The sequence below is a fragment of the Chionomys nivalis genome, chromosome 6 (genome assembly GCF_950005125.1).
Source record: "Chionomys nivalis chromosome 6, mChiNiv1.1, whole genome shotgun sequence".
NCBI lineage: Eukaryota > Metazoa > Chordata > Mammalia > Rodentia > Cricetidae > Chionomys > Chionomys nivalis.
The window spans coordinates 68894208-68911287 of NC_080091.1; the positions used below are offsets into that span (position 1 = coordinate 68894208).

At 44.3% G+C, this 17080-nt stretch overlaps 1 protein-coding gene across 13 annotated transcripts in view; it reads left to right on the top strand.

Annotated features, from left to right (window-relative positions):
- The window catches only part of Limch1 (LIM and calponin homology domains 1), a 306925-nt gene that overhangs the window by 252919 nt on the left and 36926 nt on the right, over positions 1-17080 (top strand). For all 13 annotated transcript variants that reach the window (XM_057772413.1, XM_057772410.1, XM_057772416.1 and 10 more), the window contains 4 exons: positions 2877-3003; positions 4361-4518; positions 4698-5106; positions 8294-8512. In XM_057772413.1, coding sequence (XP_057628396.1) covers positions 2877-3003; positions 4361-4518; positions 4698-5106; positions 8294-8512 — 913 coding nt within the window. The remainder of the gene's footprint in view (positions 1-2876; positions 3004-4360; positions 4519-4697; positions 5107-8293; positions 8513-17080) is intronic.

The window sequence follows — 17080 nt, forward strand, 5'->3', positions numbered from 1 at the left end:
ACAATGTCCTGATAAAACATGAGTCAGGGTCGACCATAGAGATAGCGAAATCTGCACCTTCTGGCCAGTCAAGAACATCTCTGCACCTTCTGGCCAGTCAAGAACATCTCTGTAAGTTTAGCTTCACCTTCCTCCAGCTCTCCTCAGCCTTACACATTTCTTGTCTCAGCGTGCCTCCGCCACAGGAGCCTGCCTCTTGGGAGCGCCATGAGGCCTTTGATTCTGAATTTTCTCATCTCAGCCTTGTCTCAGAAACCATTTCCAGGTGCCACTAGAGGAAGGGTAATTCCTCAGAAATGTTAGCTTGCTCCCAACTGAGTCTTGGCCTCTACAGCCAGCAGCCAAGAGCTAGGACATGAGCGTTGGCGCTGAGGGCAGGTTCAGTCCCAGTCACAATATTCAGGGCTCCTCACCCCATCTGGTCCCGCTCCATACCCAGACCCTCACTTCTTCTTTATTCAGATGTGAAATTCAACCTCTAAACTGAAGGCCGCTTTCTAAGTAGTGACTCAGCCCATTTTCTGTTATTGTCAATTTTCAACTTTTTCGGTTCCTTTTTTAAAAAACAAATGACAAAATGTTACAATTTTGCTGTTTTCTTTTTTGGTAAGTTGTTGGTATTTCTTTAAACACACACACACTGGTGGCGGGAGGCAGAGATAGTACTTCCTGCTATAGGGGAGGGCAAGCACAGAGTTTCTGGCCCTTGGGCTGAGGTGAGTCAGAGCCTCAGAAATCAAGGCTGAGGAAGGCAGCTGTGGAAGCCTCTCAGTCCCTCCATCAACAGCTAGTGGGTGGCTGAATCCCACACCTTGGAGAAGCCAACTGCTTGCTTCCCACCCCTGCAGAGGCCTCTGCCTAGCCGCCTACTATGACCAACCCAGAATTCTGTCTTTAGAGCTCACAGGCTGCGATGCTGGGGCCGCCTCTTTCTCCCCAACCTGTAGAATGCTTGGTGTGTAAGATACTCAGCTCAGAGATACACCCAAGGGCTTTAGTAGAAACTGGAATTTGCCTTTAAAATAACTGACTGGATTGGATAGTTTAAAGGTAAAATCTCCCCCTCCCTCCCCTTTAATATAAAGTGTATGAGTTTCTGTCTATTTCTAGGTGATTTTTTTTTTTTTTTTTTTTTGGTGCCTCTCCTGGAACTAGCGCTTGTAGACCAGACTGGTGTTGAACTCACAGAGATCCGCCTGTCTCTGCCTCCTAAGTGCTGGGATTAAGATGTGTGCCACTACTGCCTGGTTGTGAATTTTTATCTTAAAGTTAAAACAACAACAACAACAACATTCTACTTAACCCTGTAAATTCCTGAGCCTTTCTTAATGCTAATAAATAGGGTAAAGAGATAAAAAAAAAATCACAGCCCCTTCCCCTCTGAGGAGAAGTTTTATTTTTTCCTGCAAGGCCCAGCTTTGGAAGCCAGCACTCCTGGGAGAGCTGGCCACAGCAGCTTCCCACTGTGCTAAGTCACCCCTGGACTGACAGACCCCTCAGATTCAAAAACAAGTCTCTGCAGTGGAGTCCCAGAACATTCTGGAGAAGATAGTCTTTGAGTTCGAGGTCTTGGGTTAGATTTCAGATGTCCAGCAGCCGGAGAAAGGGTCGAGGAACCCGGCTGTCCATGCAGATTCACCCCACGGTGCTGCTGCCCTTTGTGTCTCTGAAGGTGTCAGGAATCATCAGTTGCCAAGCGCATGGCTTCCTTGTTTTTTCTGGACGTTAAACTGGCTTTAAAAATGGATTACCACCATCTTCTACAGCTAGGGGGCTTAGAAGGTTTCTCCATGACCTCTTGCAGATGCAATCCATGCTATCCTTTTGGTTTTAAGAGCTTATCATTTCTTTAAGGGATGCGGGGAGGAGGGTTTTGCTTTGGTCTGTACTTCCGTGTTCTTCTGCTGCTCCAATGCTTGCTCTTCACAGGTCCGTTGAGGTCTGTGGTCTTAGTAAATGCCGATAGAGTCTATCAGCGGCATGCACAGCCAAAAGGTTTGCTTGTCTTCATTGTCTGCCCTTTCCCTTCGAAAGTAAATTAAAAATATCCTGGCAGCCGGGCGGTGGTGGCGCACGCCTTTAATCCCAGCACTCGGGAGGCAGAGGCAGGCGGATCTCTGGGAGTTCGAGGCCAGCCTGGTCTACTCTACAAGAGCTAATTCCAGGACAGGCACCAAAGCTACAGAGAAACCCTGTCTCAAAAAACCAAAAAAAAAAAAAATATATCCTGGCAAAAATAAACCAAAGTGATTGTGAACACATTAGGGTGCAAAGTGTACCCTGCTTTATATTTTTATCCCGTCCTCATATTACAAAATGCCTTATTTTCTTGATTCCAAGATGTACTATCAATTACATACTTGTATAGAAAAGAAAAAGAAATAACCACAACATGCCAGCATCAATTTAAATATGCAACAGTGGGTGTCTTAATCTTGAGGCCCTATCCTTTTATTTTTGAAAGTGAAGAATTGTCTCTGGGCAAGTAGATCAGTCAGGCAAGCCATCTCTTTTCACCTCGAAGTGTAGTGAAATTCTGCTGGAATGGAATTTAATGATAAAATGTGCCTGTACCCACAAATTCTCCCTAAATTTTATACCTTTAAATGAGAAGAGTGCGGGCCTTCAGATGCTTTCTCCTATCCCCTTGTTGGCACCTTTTTAGAAAGTTTTTTTAGAAAGCTGCCCAGTTCAGGGCCATCAATGAGGACAAAGACATCCTCTCTAGGCTTGTTGCTGGTGGCTGCTTCCCTCTGCGGAGTGAAGAGGCGGCTCTCAGCCCGGTAGCGCCCCCAGGCGGCGATGAGCAGTAGCGGCAGGAGCCTGCCGCCCGCGCTCATCCAGCTTGCTTTTTGTTTTTGCTCTCTCCGTCTCAGGAGCACGAGTATGTTTGACATGCGGTGTGAGGAGGAGGCAGCGGTGCTGCCGCACAGCAGGGCCCGTCAGGAGCAGCTGCAGCTGATAAATAACCAGCTGAGGGAAGAGGACGACAAATGGCAAGATGTGAGTTCGGGCCAAAGCCGCGGGCAGTTGCGGAGGGACTCAGCCGACCACCGGGCTGGTAGGGTAGACTTCAAAGCCCTGCTGGGGAGGGCCGCCCCAGCCTTGCAGACAGAGACCTCCTTGCCAGGGATTAAAGGAGGGGTCTGTAGGAACAAGGAGAGAGGAGGAACTGGCCCTGGTGTGTATGTATCAGCAGGTATTGGTCACAAAGAGAAAGGGTGGGAGGCAGGCGACTAGGGTAAGCACAGAGCGGTGCTGCTTTTTAATATTCCATATTTAAGACTGATGGACGATTACGGTGACTGCAACTGTCAGCGTTTATTGTACCAGTAGCAGGCACTGTTCTAAATGCTTTGCTCTGGGTAGTTCATCCAACCGTTCAGTAGCTTGGTGTACTAAAAATGGTTAGCTCCCAGCACCCACAGATGTAACCCCAGCCCAGCTAAGTCACCACCGAAGTTCCATAGCTAGTGAGTAGAGAAGCAAGACTCAAACCAGGGAAAGAAGGTGCCAGAGGCTGGCGAGAGCTTGAAAGTGATGTGCCAAGAGCCAAGAGCTTCAGCAGAAAGAAGTGAGGATCATTTTATTTGTTTCTCACAGAGCAGGTAGATCACTATTGGAAACCTGACTCCATCATTAGTCAAAAAGTTAATTTTCCCAAAGTTGACACAGTGTAATGACAATATGTCTACGTGTCGAGCACCTAAGTGTCGCCACATGGAACCCCAGGACTTATGAGCAGAGTTGGAACAACCACCCCCATTGTAGGGAAGATGCAAAGCCTTCAGAGAGATGAGGAAACACAGGCAGTGCATGAGCAAGATGGAGCCAGGCTGTTTCCCTCAGCTCCAGCTTGTCCCTCTGACCCAGCAGCCTCGCTGTTGTGCTGGAAGCACCTGTAGGGCAGGTCTCGGCCACTCCTGAGTACAAGAGGAATTCACACCTATAGAATCAGTGGATCTGTAAGACTCATCTCCAGAGCCACGTTTTTCAGCCCTTCCTGCCAGCAGGAAGAAAACTGTACATGAGTCCCTACCATTCTGTTGCCAGGGTATCTGTTCCCAATACAGATATCCCAATGTGATTATTACCTTGTAAGACAGTTCTCTCAAATTTGCCAAGCAACGTAAGGTATGATTGCGTTTATCACACCCCAGTGTTTCAATAAATTGCTCTCCTGTTAGTGATGGTGAGCACACTCCCTGTTCCTTTCCCGGCCTTCCAGGCATCCTTGTTCCAACCAGACCTTCATGGGACTGTGGGGAAGTATCCCGGCGTAGTGTCTCAATGCTGACAGGTCTGTGAGTCACTGAAAGGGAATTCTGAACATGGCATCTCTCTCTCTCTCTCCCCCCAGGACCTGGCTCGCTGGAAGAGCCGTAGAAGAAGTGCTTCTCAGGACTTAATCAAGAAAGAGGAAGAAAGGAAAAAAATGGAGAAGTTGATGTCTGGAGAAGACGGGACAAGTGAACGAAGGAAAAGCATCAAGACTTACAGAGAGATTGTGCAAGAAAAGTGGGTCTCTCTGTTGTTAGGGTGTCAGAGTATCTAGTTATGCATTTTCTAAGCATAGCTTTTGCTATCCCAAAAGCTCCAGCGCTACTATTTCTAGTTTGGTTTTACTCTGCCTTGGTGGGAATCTTTGCAACTTTCCCAGATGTTCATTGCTCTTCTTCCCCTGTCCCATCCTGCAGAGAGCGGAGAGAGAGGGAGCTGCACGAGGCCTATAAGAATGCACGGTCACAGGAGGAGGCCGAAGGGATCCTCCAGCAGTACATCGAGAGGTTCACTATCAGCGAGGCTGTGCTCGAACGCTTGGAGATGCCAAAAATCCTGGAAAGAAGCCATTCAACAGAGCCAAACCTATCCTCCGTCCCGAATGACCCCAGCCCCATGAAATACTTGCGGCAGCAATCACTGCCTCCACCCAAGTTCACTGCCACAGTTGAAGCCACCATTGCTCGCTGCAGTGTCCCAGAGACCAGCACAGCAGGCGGCAGTGGGTCTCCAAGCAAATCCCTCCCTCCCAGTGCAGTGCCTATGCTGACACCCAAGCCTTACACCCAGCCCAAAGCCTCTCAAGAGGTTCTGAAGACTTTTAAGGTAGGATGAGTTCTTTGAGAGGCAGATGGGAAGCGAACTCTGGGTAGTTTGTGGAAAGAAGCCTTCTGACTCAAGAAATATGCAATAATTTTTATCAAACAAAAGCCAAACACACTTAACACGGACAATAGTACTCCTATATTTCAGGAGATTTGGTTCGCAGATACGTAAGGGTTGGGCGTTGTTTCTCTTAGTGACCCCACTGTGACTGACGAGGCTTCTCCGTAAGCAAGGCCTCTTTCCTGGTTTGTTGATGATGTGGTTTCTCTTAGAGCAGTGTAAGCAAAGCCTAATTTAGCAATATTCCATGTCTGTAGTGATGTGGATGCATGGAAAACTCAAAGTGTATTTCCTTTTACTTTAAACAGAAAAATTTACAGCTACATTTTTTTTTTTTTTTTTTTTTTTGGTTTTTCGAGACAGGGTTTCTCTGTGGTTTTGGAGCCTGTCCTGGAACTAGCTCTTGTAGACCAGGCTGGTCTCGAACTCACAGAGATCCGCCTGCCTCTGCCTCCCGAGTGCTGGGATTAAAGGCGTGCGCCACCACCGCCCGGCTACAGCTACATTTTAAGGAAGAAATTGACACTATATCCAAAGAGTTGCTGCACTTGGGGGAAATAACACATGGTAGTGTGGGGTGTGTTCATCATCAGGCGAGACAAAGTTTTTCTTAAGCAGAAAGCTGCTATATTACTAAAGAGCATATAAAAATCATTTTCAAGAACCAAAGACTCTTTGGCAACAAGCATATTTTCCCTTGCTCCTATTCCATTGTCCACCTATATTGTGGGGGAGCATTCATCCTGTACCTCAAGCTCCTTCTACTCCAAAAACCAGTCAGTACACATTGTCCTTGCATGCTCTGAGTTTTGTAATAGGTGTCAAAGATGGAGTTCTTCCCCTGGGAGTTGGGGTCATTATGGTTAGTGAGAGGTTTGCATAAGTCAGTGGGCTGGGAGACAATACAGGGGGCTGGCTTCATTACCGGACTTCAGAGGGACCCCAAATCTACCTTCTGACTTAGGTTGAAATAAATCTAATTATCTAAATATATCTTTAAAATCTGTATCTTAAAGTTGACTTGAGAGGCCCAAACCTACCTTCTGACTTGGGTTTAAATAAGTCTAAATAAATCTTTTAAATCTGTATCTTAAGCTTTGCTAGCATAAAAACAATGAATGTCTGACCATTTCATTCAGACTGAATTAAAATATTTGTTCCTTACAGGGTAAAAACTCTTTCTTTATTTTCCATGGCTCCATCCTAAAAGCCTGGCATAGATACCCAAGACATGGTAGGCAGTCCGCAAAAGTGAATAACTTAATTCTTCCTGAGATTAGCCATAGAAGTTGAAGATTATTTACAAAATAATTGTGTGTGTGTTTGTGTGTATGTACACATGTGTGTCTAGCAGTCTCCTCAGTGGTTCAAATATTTGAGTTCCGTCCTTCAGCTGGAGCCAGATGATGAGTGGTGTAACATTCCATGGAAGCATTATATTAAGATGGCCCAGAACAGTGGGAATACATTATATATTATATATTAATATATTTTATGTATTATTATATATCCACTTCCCTCATCGCTGTAAATGGTACAACATGACCACATAATGGGGAAGGTAGAAGAATTTATGACACAAGTTAGGCTCTGAAAACCTTGTCATTTTTGTATGTTAGCCTGTCTCTCCTTCACTGTGTGTATGGGTCAGTGGGAGGGCATGTGCCCATAACAGGAAGACACTTTCTCAAGAATAAATGAACATTCGTTGTCAAAGTCACTTATAAATAGGACAGTTGTTACTAGGTTAGAGAGGCAGGGCAGCTTAGAAAAGTGTGCATACATATGTGTGTGTACATGTGCCCACAACAGCAAGTGTGCATACATATGTGTGTGTACATGTGCCCACAACAGCAAATGTGCATACATATGTGTGTGTACATGTGCCCACAACAGCAAGACCCTTTCTCAAAATAAAGGAATAAATAATCTATAGCATATTTTTAGGAAAAAAAGAATAAAGAAAGATCAAATGATGCAATTCAAGCATTGGTTTTTCAAAAACAATCTTGTTATTGTCGATTCAGTGGTTTAGAATCATCTTAAAAAGTGAAGGGGAGAAGAGTACAGTAGGAAAAGTCACGCGGATCACACTCAATAAAGATAAGGACACCGTTTCTCTGTCTCCACTCACGCATCTGTGCCGAGTGGTGTCGTAAATCCTCATAGCTGGCAGGTAATAAAGTATGATGGCCAGTTGTAGCCCGAGGTAAGATAACGCAGCTAACGTCTGACCTTGTGTTGTTTCTTTCAAAAGATTTTAGAAGACCTAAGACTAGCCAGTAGTGTGTGAGGCGGTGCTCCAGGTCCTAAGCATGCCTCAGTCATCTGACCAACCCCACAGCAACACTATGGGGAAGGCCAAGTTGTGTCAAAATCTGCATTTTTACCTAGAGAGTCAAAAATGCTGGGAGTTGCATAGCTGCTGAGTGGTAGAGTCAGAACTAGAGCGTAGGTCACCTCAGGGTTCCCATAGGCTGGGCGAGCCCCTCCTCTCCTTGCTCATGTGCCTCCTCTAAATATAGAGTCTGAAATAAACACATTATAGTGAGCATGGACTCTTTAATCTTCTTGAGAAAAAAGATGGAATTATAAAATTAAATAGAAAATGAGACTTATTGTAATACAGCATATCAGAATCCTACCTTCCATAATAGCTTTACAAAAAACAAACAACAAACAAAAAACCCTGTCTTTCTACTACAAGATAACCTGTAAAATATTCTTGATCAGGTCCTACTTCATTGCTATGCTAATCAGAAAGTTTTTTTGAATTGTGGAATTGCCACCACAGCTTAAGTTGAAAAATTACTGAAACCCAAATAATGTGGCATGTGTTCAAGATTCCTTGACTTTTCTATACTTTCAAATGAAAACACACCATAAATTGAACATGAAATGTCATTCAATTGTGATGTGACTGGCAGCCCCAAAGAGACACCCTTGATTTAATTAAGATGGAGGTGGCGGAAGACTGGCTTCTAGGACCCATGAAAACACTGGAGGACCATGATTCTTTTTTGTGATAGGAATGTCCATAGGGAATTCTTTAAGGTGATTCAAATGTGTGTTTCATCATCTTTGGTTGCGGAATAGCATGTTCTCTTGTTCATCCTGGCCTTTGTAGGTAGATGGGAAAATCAGCATGAATGGAGACATGGCGCATGGAGACGAGGAAGAAAAGGGAAAGGAAGGACCCACTCTGGAACCTGGCCCTTCCTTAACCAAGTCCCAGATGTTTGAAGGCGTGGCCACAGTGCATGGTTCTCCCGTGCAAGTGAAGCAAGGCAGCAACAGCGTTGAGATCAACATCAAGAAACCAAACTCTGCCCCCCAGGAACTGACAGTAAGAAGCAGCATTGCTCCTTGGGATAATTCTCTCATGTAACTGACCTCTAGAATAAGTAGGTCATGACAGTGTTTCTTTCTTTCTCCTTGGGTATCTAAGTTGGCTAGGGCTACATAGTGAAGTTCTACGAACTACAAGGCCTCCATAGGAGAAATTTTCTATCCTAGTCGATAAAAACCCAAAGCCAAGGACTTAAGAGGTGTTAGCCTGCTATTGGCAGTGAGGGAGAGTCTGCCCTAGGCCTCTCCTCAGGTTCCTGATGCTTACTGGAAATATTGACTGCCCAAGGTGTGTCCATAACTCATCCCAACTTCATCCTTCTTCGCCCCAGTGCTCTTCGTGTGTGTGTGTGTGTGTGTGTGTGTGTGTGTGTGTGTGCTAGCAAGTTTCCTCTGTCTAAGTGTATCAGTGTTGCTGGATGCCTACTCCATTAACCTTAACTAAGCTCAGCTGAAATAACCCTGTTTCCAAATAAGGTCATGTCCAAAGATCCTAAGGAAACATAATTCAACCCAAAACAGTAAACTGTAATTAAAGATAATATAATTTGAGAACAATAAATTAACACTCCATATTATTGGTCTGTTGTATTATAGGAAAACATATATCTTTAAATTATCCTTTTTCTCTGTTTGTTAAAGACATCGTTAGACTTGTTTTTATCATTTGAAAATAACTAGTGCCGAGCTAGGTGTGGTGGTACACACCTGTAATTCCAGCACTTAGGAAGCTGAAGGAGGAGGGTGTGGTCAGCCTGAGCCTCACAGTGAGACCCTGTCTCACAGTAAGATGAGTGGTGCTGGCAGAACCTGGCTTCTTGGCTTTTATGCTGTATCTCTGTCTGTCTGCCTGTCTATCTCTTATCTGTCTGTCATCTACCTATTCATTATCTGTCTATCATCCATCTATCATCTAGCTAGCTAGCTGTCATCTTCTGTCTACCCACCTACATACATATATGTGTGTGTGTTTATTAGTTAAAAAACAAAAATTCATTAAAAATACAATTAATTTTTATTAGCATAAACTTTAAAATTCAAACTTATCTAAGGCAACAGCCAAGTCTTCAGCAAACAAGCCAGAAAGAGTAGCTTAAGTAGAGCGGGCATGAGCACTCACAGAGGTGCAAGGCTCATCTCTTTTGAATATGTCATATCCTCAGGAGCTCAGGCTGGTTTCTCTTATCCAACCAAAGCTGTCACCCACACAGGTACAGCCTAGGTTTTGGGGTACAGGCTGTCCTCACTAGCAGCCAACAACCTACTGTGCTGTGGGCTTTGATAGGTAAGGATGGAGAAATTGTTGAGGCTTCCTCTCCAGCTCCTCACAAGATTTGGTCTGAAGGTTAACTTGCTTCCCACCTCCTCTCCTCAACATAAGGTGGCTCTTTGCCACACACACACACACACACACACACACACACACACACACACTATACCGGATAATGTCGTCCTTCTATCAGCAATATGAAAATGTCGTTCACCTCAGCCCCGCATGCTCTGTGATGGAGACTCGGTCACCAGGTGTTGTGACCCAAACAAATGCTTGGTCTCACCTCCTGGACTGCAGTTTTACTTTGGATTTGTCACCACCTCTGGGGACGCCTTACAAAGCGGCAGGATTGGGATACTGAGTTCTGCTCCCAGGAGGGGAGATCTTAACTAGTGAGATAAACATTCACATCTGCTCCTACTTTTAAACTAGAATCCCCCAAATACTTAGACACTGTAGGGCTGGGCTTGCTTTTCAGGGAAAGTGAGCCATTCTGCACCTCACTCCATGTTCTTCAGGAGCATTTTCTAGATTTCCTTCATTCTTAGGTGATTACGTACCCCCCCAAAGTGATTTATTTTAAGAGAAGTGGCATCCATGATCTGAAATAAGTCGTGTTATTTCAGGAGTCTGCATGTCCTCATAAGGGAACTCCAAAGGAAAGGCAGCCGTGTAACCTTTCTTCACCATAGCCGCACGGTGCTAGGCAGCCGCAGAGGACAGGGCCAAACTCATGGGCTAGCCTGGGGTTTATTTCCCTTGTGTCTTTTTTTTCCGAGTTAAGATTAATTTCTAGTTGAGCAAACTTGAGTGCTGACAATAGTGAGTGATATTTATGCTCTGATCTGTAGTACTTCAAGTTCTTCCACTTGACAGGAGTTACTCCATTATTTTCTAAGTGGATCTGTCTCTATCTATCATCTATATATCTATTATCTATATATCTATCATCTATTATCTATCATCTATCTATTATCTATCTTATCTATTATCTATCATCTATATATTTATTCTCATCATCTATCTATTATCTAATCTATTATCTATCATCTATTCTCTTCATCTATTATCTATCTTATCTATTATCTATCATCTATTATCTATCATCTATCTATTATCTATCTTATCTAATATATATATATATATGTGTGTGTGTGTGTGTGTGTGTGTGTGTGTATGTATGTATCATCTATCTCCCTCCCCGTCTCTGTGCGTGTATGCACACATGTGTGTGCATGTGTGAAAAGTTATCTGTGCTATGCAGTGCTTTGGCTTAGTACTAGAAAGTTCTTCACCTACACTGGTTACTTAAGATTCTAAAATTTGCCAGTCAGCAGTGGCGCACATCTTTAATCCAAGCCTTCAGGAGGCAGATATATGTGGTCTCTGAGCATTTGAGACCAACCTGGTCTACAGAGAGTTTCAGAACGGCTAAAGTTACACAGAGAAATCGTGTCTCAAAAAACAAGGGTCTAAAACCTTTCCATTCAAGTGTGTTATCCCAGGACTCATCGTAAGGAATCCTTTCCCAAGAGTTAGTTGTTTGAGTTATGCCTATATCCCAATATTTGGGAAGCTTATTTGTTGTTGATTGTTGTTTTACTTTTTTGACTCTCTACTCACTCTTTTGGGGGGGGGCACCATCCAGCCCCAGATAAATAATGCATGGAGTCTTCTTCTTTCTTATCTATGCCCAGCCTTAGCTTGGCTTATTTCTAGCCAGCTTTCCTTGACTTAATTATTCCACCTACCTTTGCCTCTGGGCTTCTTCCTTTTCTTACTTCCGTATACCTTACCTTCACTCCTACTCCATGGCTGACCGTGTGGCTGAGTGGCTGGCCCCCGGGTCCTCCTCTCCTTGTTCTCTTGCTATTCTTTTCTCTGCTTCTCCTCGTTTATACTTCTGTTTATCCTCTCTGCCTGCCAGCCCCGCCTATTTTTTCTCCTGCCTCGCTATTGGCCATTCAACTCTTTATTAGTGTTTTCGACAGGCAAAGAATCACAGTGTCAAAGAATTAAACAAATGCATTCTTTAAAAAGAAGCAACACATCTTTACATCATTAAACAAATGTTCCAGAGCATAAACAAATATAACATACCTTAAAATAATATTCTTCAATTTTTATTCAGGAGGATTGTTGCAAGTTCGAGGCCAGCCTAGCTTATATAGTAAGTTCCTAGTAACTAGGGAAATGTGAAATACCACCTAAAAATAAATAGATAATTGCTTTTTTTTTTTTTTTTTGGTTTTTTGAGACAGGGTTTCTCTGTGGTTTTGGAGCCTGTCCTGGAACTAGCTCTTGTAGACCAGGCTGGTCTCAAACTCACAGAGATCTGCCTGCCTCTGCCCCCCGAGTGCTGGGATTAAAGGCGTGCACCACCACCACCCGGCAGATAATTGCTTTTTTAAAAGAAGAATCTTTTTTTCAGAAATCTTAATCTTACTTTTTTATTTTGTTTTCTGTTATTCCAAAAAAAAGCAAGCTGTTATATTCCCACTGAAAACATGAAAAGGGTGATGGTTGTCTTGAGACAGGATGCTGTGCTTCCATGATTCCCAGGGATTGGGACTGGGTTGGACTTGACTTTTCTGTTTCTAACTCATTTTCCCAGTTCCGTGGGGTTGTCGAAAGAATGGTGTTCTTCTTTTTAAATAGTGTCTTTCTTCCAAGAACTGCATTCTCAAACGAGACACCCTCTACAGAGGAGTAGCCTCCCCCACCACTAAAATGTCACAGCTGCTTTAGGGCAAGTTGGAACTCTGCAAAGGGCACAGTGATAGCAGTAGGCAGGGATGTGAATTCAGAATGTGAGGTGGACCACAGGGAAGGGGGGCCCTGCTACCCCTGTTGGGTGCTCTGAAGTGGGAAGGGCAGCCCTTTGGGCTGATGCGGGAACTTTTTATCACGCCATGTCATCTCTTTCTGTTTTTGCTGCTACCTTCTTTCTCCCTGTGTGCCATTGAGACAGTGATTTTCTTTTTTTGTAATTCGAGTGGAGGGGAATTTGGATCTCTTCGGATACTTGGGTTGTGTCTACCTAGAGCATCCCATTCCAGACCCTCCCGGTAGGTACAGCTGTGTGAGGATGAGTATAATGTTTGCATAAATGAACTTGAGAAGGATATCAAACAGCATGTCATGAAATGCTAGGTTATAGACTAAGGATACCAGGGGAATGTAAGATGGCAAAGGATAGGAAAGTCAGTATAGACTGGATGTGGTCTGGGAAAGGCTGCGTAGGGTGTGGACTTTGAGGCTTGACCTTCAGTGTGGATATTCGCATCGAGTTGGAGGGAGAATGTGGCTGTTCCATAGAATGGGAACGTTAGAGGCAAAGGACCCAAGAGGGTCGACAGGTGGTACTGGAGACTAGGTGCTAACCTGTTCCAGACAGAGATATGGGTTCCCCTCCCTCCCTGTTATTTGTGAGATTCCTCAGAGTTTAGTTTATTTCTGTATCTCTTAGAAGCCCAATTAAAGAAAAACTAGCACCTTGCATTTTAAAATACTGGCTTCTGTTAGAAAACCATGTCATTGCGCACACGGGTTCCTAGACTGCAGGACTGGAAAGGAAATTGAGGAGTTTTCCTAACCTGAAGACGAGCCTGCCCTGTGCTTCATGTCCTCTATTGAAAGACGCTTTGTCTTCATGCTGTTTAGTGCTGTCATCTTGATAGGCTCCAGGATCACCTAGGAGACAAGCCTCTGAGCATGTCTAGATTGGGTGGTCTGAGGTAAGAGGAGCCACTGTAAATGTGGATGGCACCACTGTACAGTCTGGGACCCGGACTGGATAAAAAGGAGGATGGGAACTGAGCACCAGCATTCAGTGCTGTTTTCTGACTGTGGATGCCACGTGACCAGCTGCCTACCACTCCTGCTGCCTTGACTTCCCGCCATGAGGGACTGTATCCCCTTGAACTGTGAGCCAAAAGACGCTCGCTCTCTCCTTTAAGATGCTTTTGCTGTGTTATTTTTACCACAAGAGAAATAACTATGGCCGGGCGGTGGTGGCGCACGCCTTTAATCCCAGCACTTGGGAGGCAGAGGCAGGCGGATCTCTGTGAGTTCGAGACCAGCCTGGTCTACAGAGCTAGTTCCAGGACAGGCTCCAAAGCCACAGAGAAACCCTGTCTCGAAAAACCAAAAAAAAAAAAAAAAAAAAAAAAAGAGAAATAACTATGATAGTCTCCGTCATATGGAGGTGGTGGTGTTGGTTTTTGTCCAATGTCTGCTATGCTTTAATTTGAATCTCTGCCTTGCTTAGTGGTCTGAAAATGATCCTTTCCTAAAATACCTCAAGAGCACCATGTGCTAGGCCAGACTCTGCTGAACACATTCATGTGTCTGACCTTGGCTCGTGTTTAGAAGAAAGTTAATAGACTAGCATTACATATACTCATATATGTCAGGTAGTTATTGGTGGATGCACATCTGCCAAGCACTTAGCATGATGTCAAGGTGACTTGTAGACCAAGGGTGCCCTTATTTTTCATACTACCATACAGCAAATGTAAAGTAAAATAGTACTTTTCCCCCAGAAGCACAAAATTGGGAGAGATGTAAAGACTTGGAGAATTTACATAAGATCATCAAAGTTACTGTTTTGAGCAGATGAGGCAAATTCCTTGTTCTCTTTCTGCTGCTCATGTCAGTCATCCCAGTTCATTCTCTAAAACCCAGGCAGCTGTGAAGAGCTCTTTCCAGAAGACTCCAGCACCAGTACCCTTAGTTCTTCCTCTAGCTCTTCCATTGTGGGGTTCTCACTTCTTCCACCTAGGCTCCCAAAATTGCACTCTCCATTCCATGGCAGCTGACGGGATCCCTCTCACACACTCACTCATCCCAAATGACGGTGGCAGTTCTTCCTCGACGGAGCCAAACTCAGCTCCTGGGTATCTCAGACACTCCATCAAGATTTTCTCTAGCTGAGTGACGAGGTGGGCCTGTTTTCCCCATCTTGAAAACACTCGTGGGCTTCTTCTAAGAAAATCAGCACTTTCTTTCTGTCTTCTGCTCCCAGGGAACAATCAGACCTTTCTTGCTCCTCTCTGCTTTGCGGTGAGAGCAGGGCAAAGGCATCTGAGTAGGCGCTGTGTGCCTTGCTGCTCACACCAGCTGCAGATTCCTTTGGGATGTCAAATGTCGACAGGCATTTCTTCATGAAGTATTTTCCCCCAGCTAGGAGTCATCATGAGGTTGGTAGATTAGTGCTTTTGGAAAATCTATTAATTATTATCTTATAATTTTATATAGAAACTCAGCAGTTTCAAGCAGATATACTTCAGAGGAAGTAAATTAACCCTGGCCTATCTCCAGTGGTTCGAAAAGCATGCTATAAATAGCATAGTCCAAATGCATGCATGAATGTAGTATTTAAAGTCTGGAGAAGTGGGTCTCCTGTCTTGCTTCTTCTCCTTCCAATGGTGACAGATTCTTCATAGCCTGAAAGTAAAAGGAGAATCATATGCATAGCATATGTGGCACTGGGTCATGATGCCAGGACACAAATACACTGGGTTTCCAGGCTCGCGTCCAGTTATTTGAGACTGGAGCCAGAAAATCTCTCATTGTCCCAGAATAGTCTTTCGAGAAGGTCCTTGGACATCACCACTTAAACCATAGAGGTCAAACGATGAGCTGGAGCTCGGGTCTCAGGCTGGATCTCACCTTTCCAAGTCTTCCAGTTACCACCCATCCTTTGGCTGCTCTCTGCCCGCCTGACAGTAGCCAGGTACATTTTTGTGGCTAAACCATGTGATTCTGAGGTCAGGAATCTGCCACCTCCTGCCTGTGGTCTTGGACTTTGAGTTGGGCAGTGGGGCTAGCTTGGATGGGTTCTTGGCCAAGGGGAAGCCAGCTCCTGGCTTAGTCATGTTCAAGTCCTTCTGTACGCTCATTCATTCCCATCCAGCATTCTGTTGGTGTTTACTTGTTGTTATTCTTGAGAAAGTGTTGCCAGTTGGAGGAGGGAAGGCCTCTTTCCTGGGCGGTAACTGAAGGAAGGGAAGCACGAGTCAGAAGGCGCATTTGCCAGCAGAGATTTGTTTTTGAAGCAGACCTCTGATTCTATCGGGGCTGGTTAAGACTGCCAACTTTGAACTCATTTCCTTGGATGTGATGCCATTAGTACAGAAATAATAAGCATTCAGAATAGAGAAGCCAGACTTGAGTTAATTAAGCCAGCTTTGGGAATTTCCCTTCATTACAGATAGTCTTTGTGTGTTGCAGAACGCAGAAAAATTTATAGAAAAATGTAAAATGTAAGGTGCCTGTTATATTACCACTGTTAAGTTCATTTTTTAAAACTAGCTTTTTCTTGTTCTTGGTGCATATAAAGAGTTTTTAAATTGAGTAATATATTCTTTTTTCTCTTGATTTTCCCTGAATATTTTGCTGGTGATGACTTGGGTGAATAATGTATACTTCAACTAAGCTTTTGAGCGTGGATCGCAAAGATAATGCATTTATTCAAGAAAGCATCTGGTTTCCTGATATGGGTTATATGTCCACCCTTGCCACTTTGAACCCAGGGATGGCTTGCTGGCCAGGGACAGTTACAGTCTTGGCTTCTCTGAGAAGAGGAGCTAACCGAACTGCCTCCTGCCATGAAGGGTTCCAGCAAGTTGTAACCTTTTGCTCAAAAATGAAACAGAGGTAGAGGAAAGAAAGAACAGAAATAGAGATGGTGGTTTGAATTGTGAACTCAAAAGACTCGAGTATTTAGTTACTTTTAAGGGATCAAAAACTAAATACTGGGAGACCACCAAGGGTAAGTGTGACCATAAGGTCAGATGACAGCATGGGGAGGTTATTGGCACAGCTCAGGGCTCCCACCTCTCCTGCTTGCTGCCCCCAGCAGCCTGGTACCACTTACCCTCAGCCTGTGTGAGGAGAACCATGTTTGTTGACACTGCCTTTCAGCACTCTGATGGTTAACGAGCATCATCCATGGCAAGTGACTCAGTAGACCTGCTAAGTGAGGTAAATATTGATCATGGTAACTGTATTACAGCCATTATTGACCCACACTGGATAGCGGGATGTAAGTTCTGGACCATCATTTTAGGGCGAGTGTTGAGCTGTATAGAAATACCGTAGCAACCCGATTGCAACCCGAGAACTCTCAAAGGTAGGGCTCTGTTAGTCATGCATAACTGAAATATTACTGGAACATGATATGCCAGTTACATAACCCCAGCTAAAGTAGTTAATGCTGGTGGAGCTTGTCCTGTTTGCATTATGCATTATGTCAGCCAGGCTTCGGGAAGGCTCCCATTTCATCGAGTC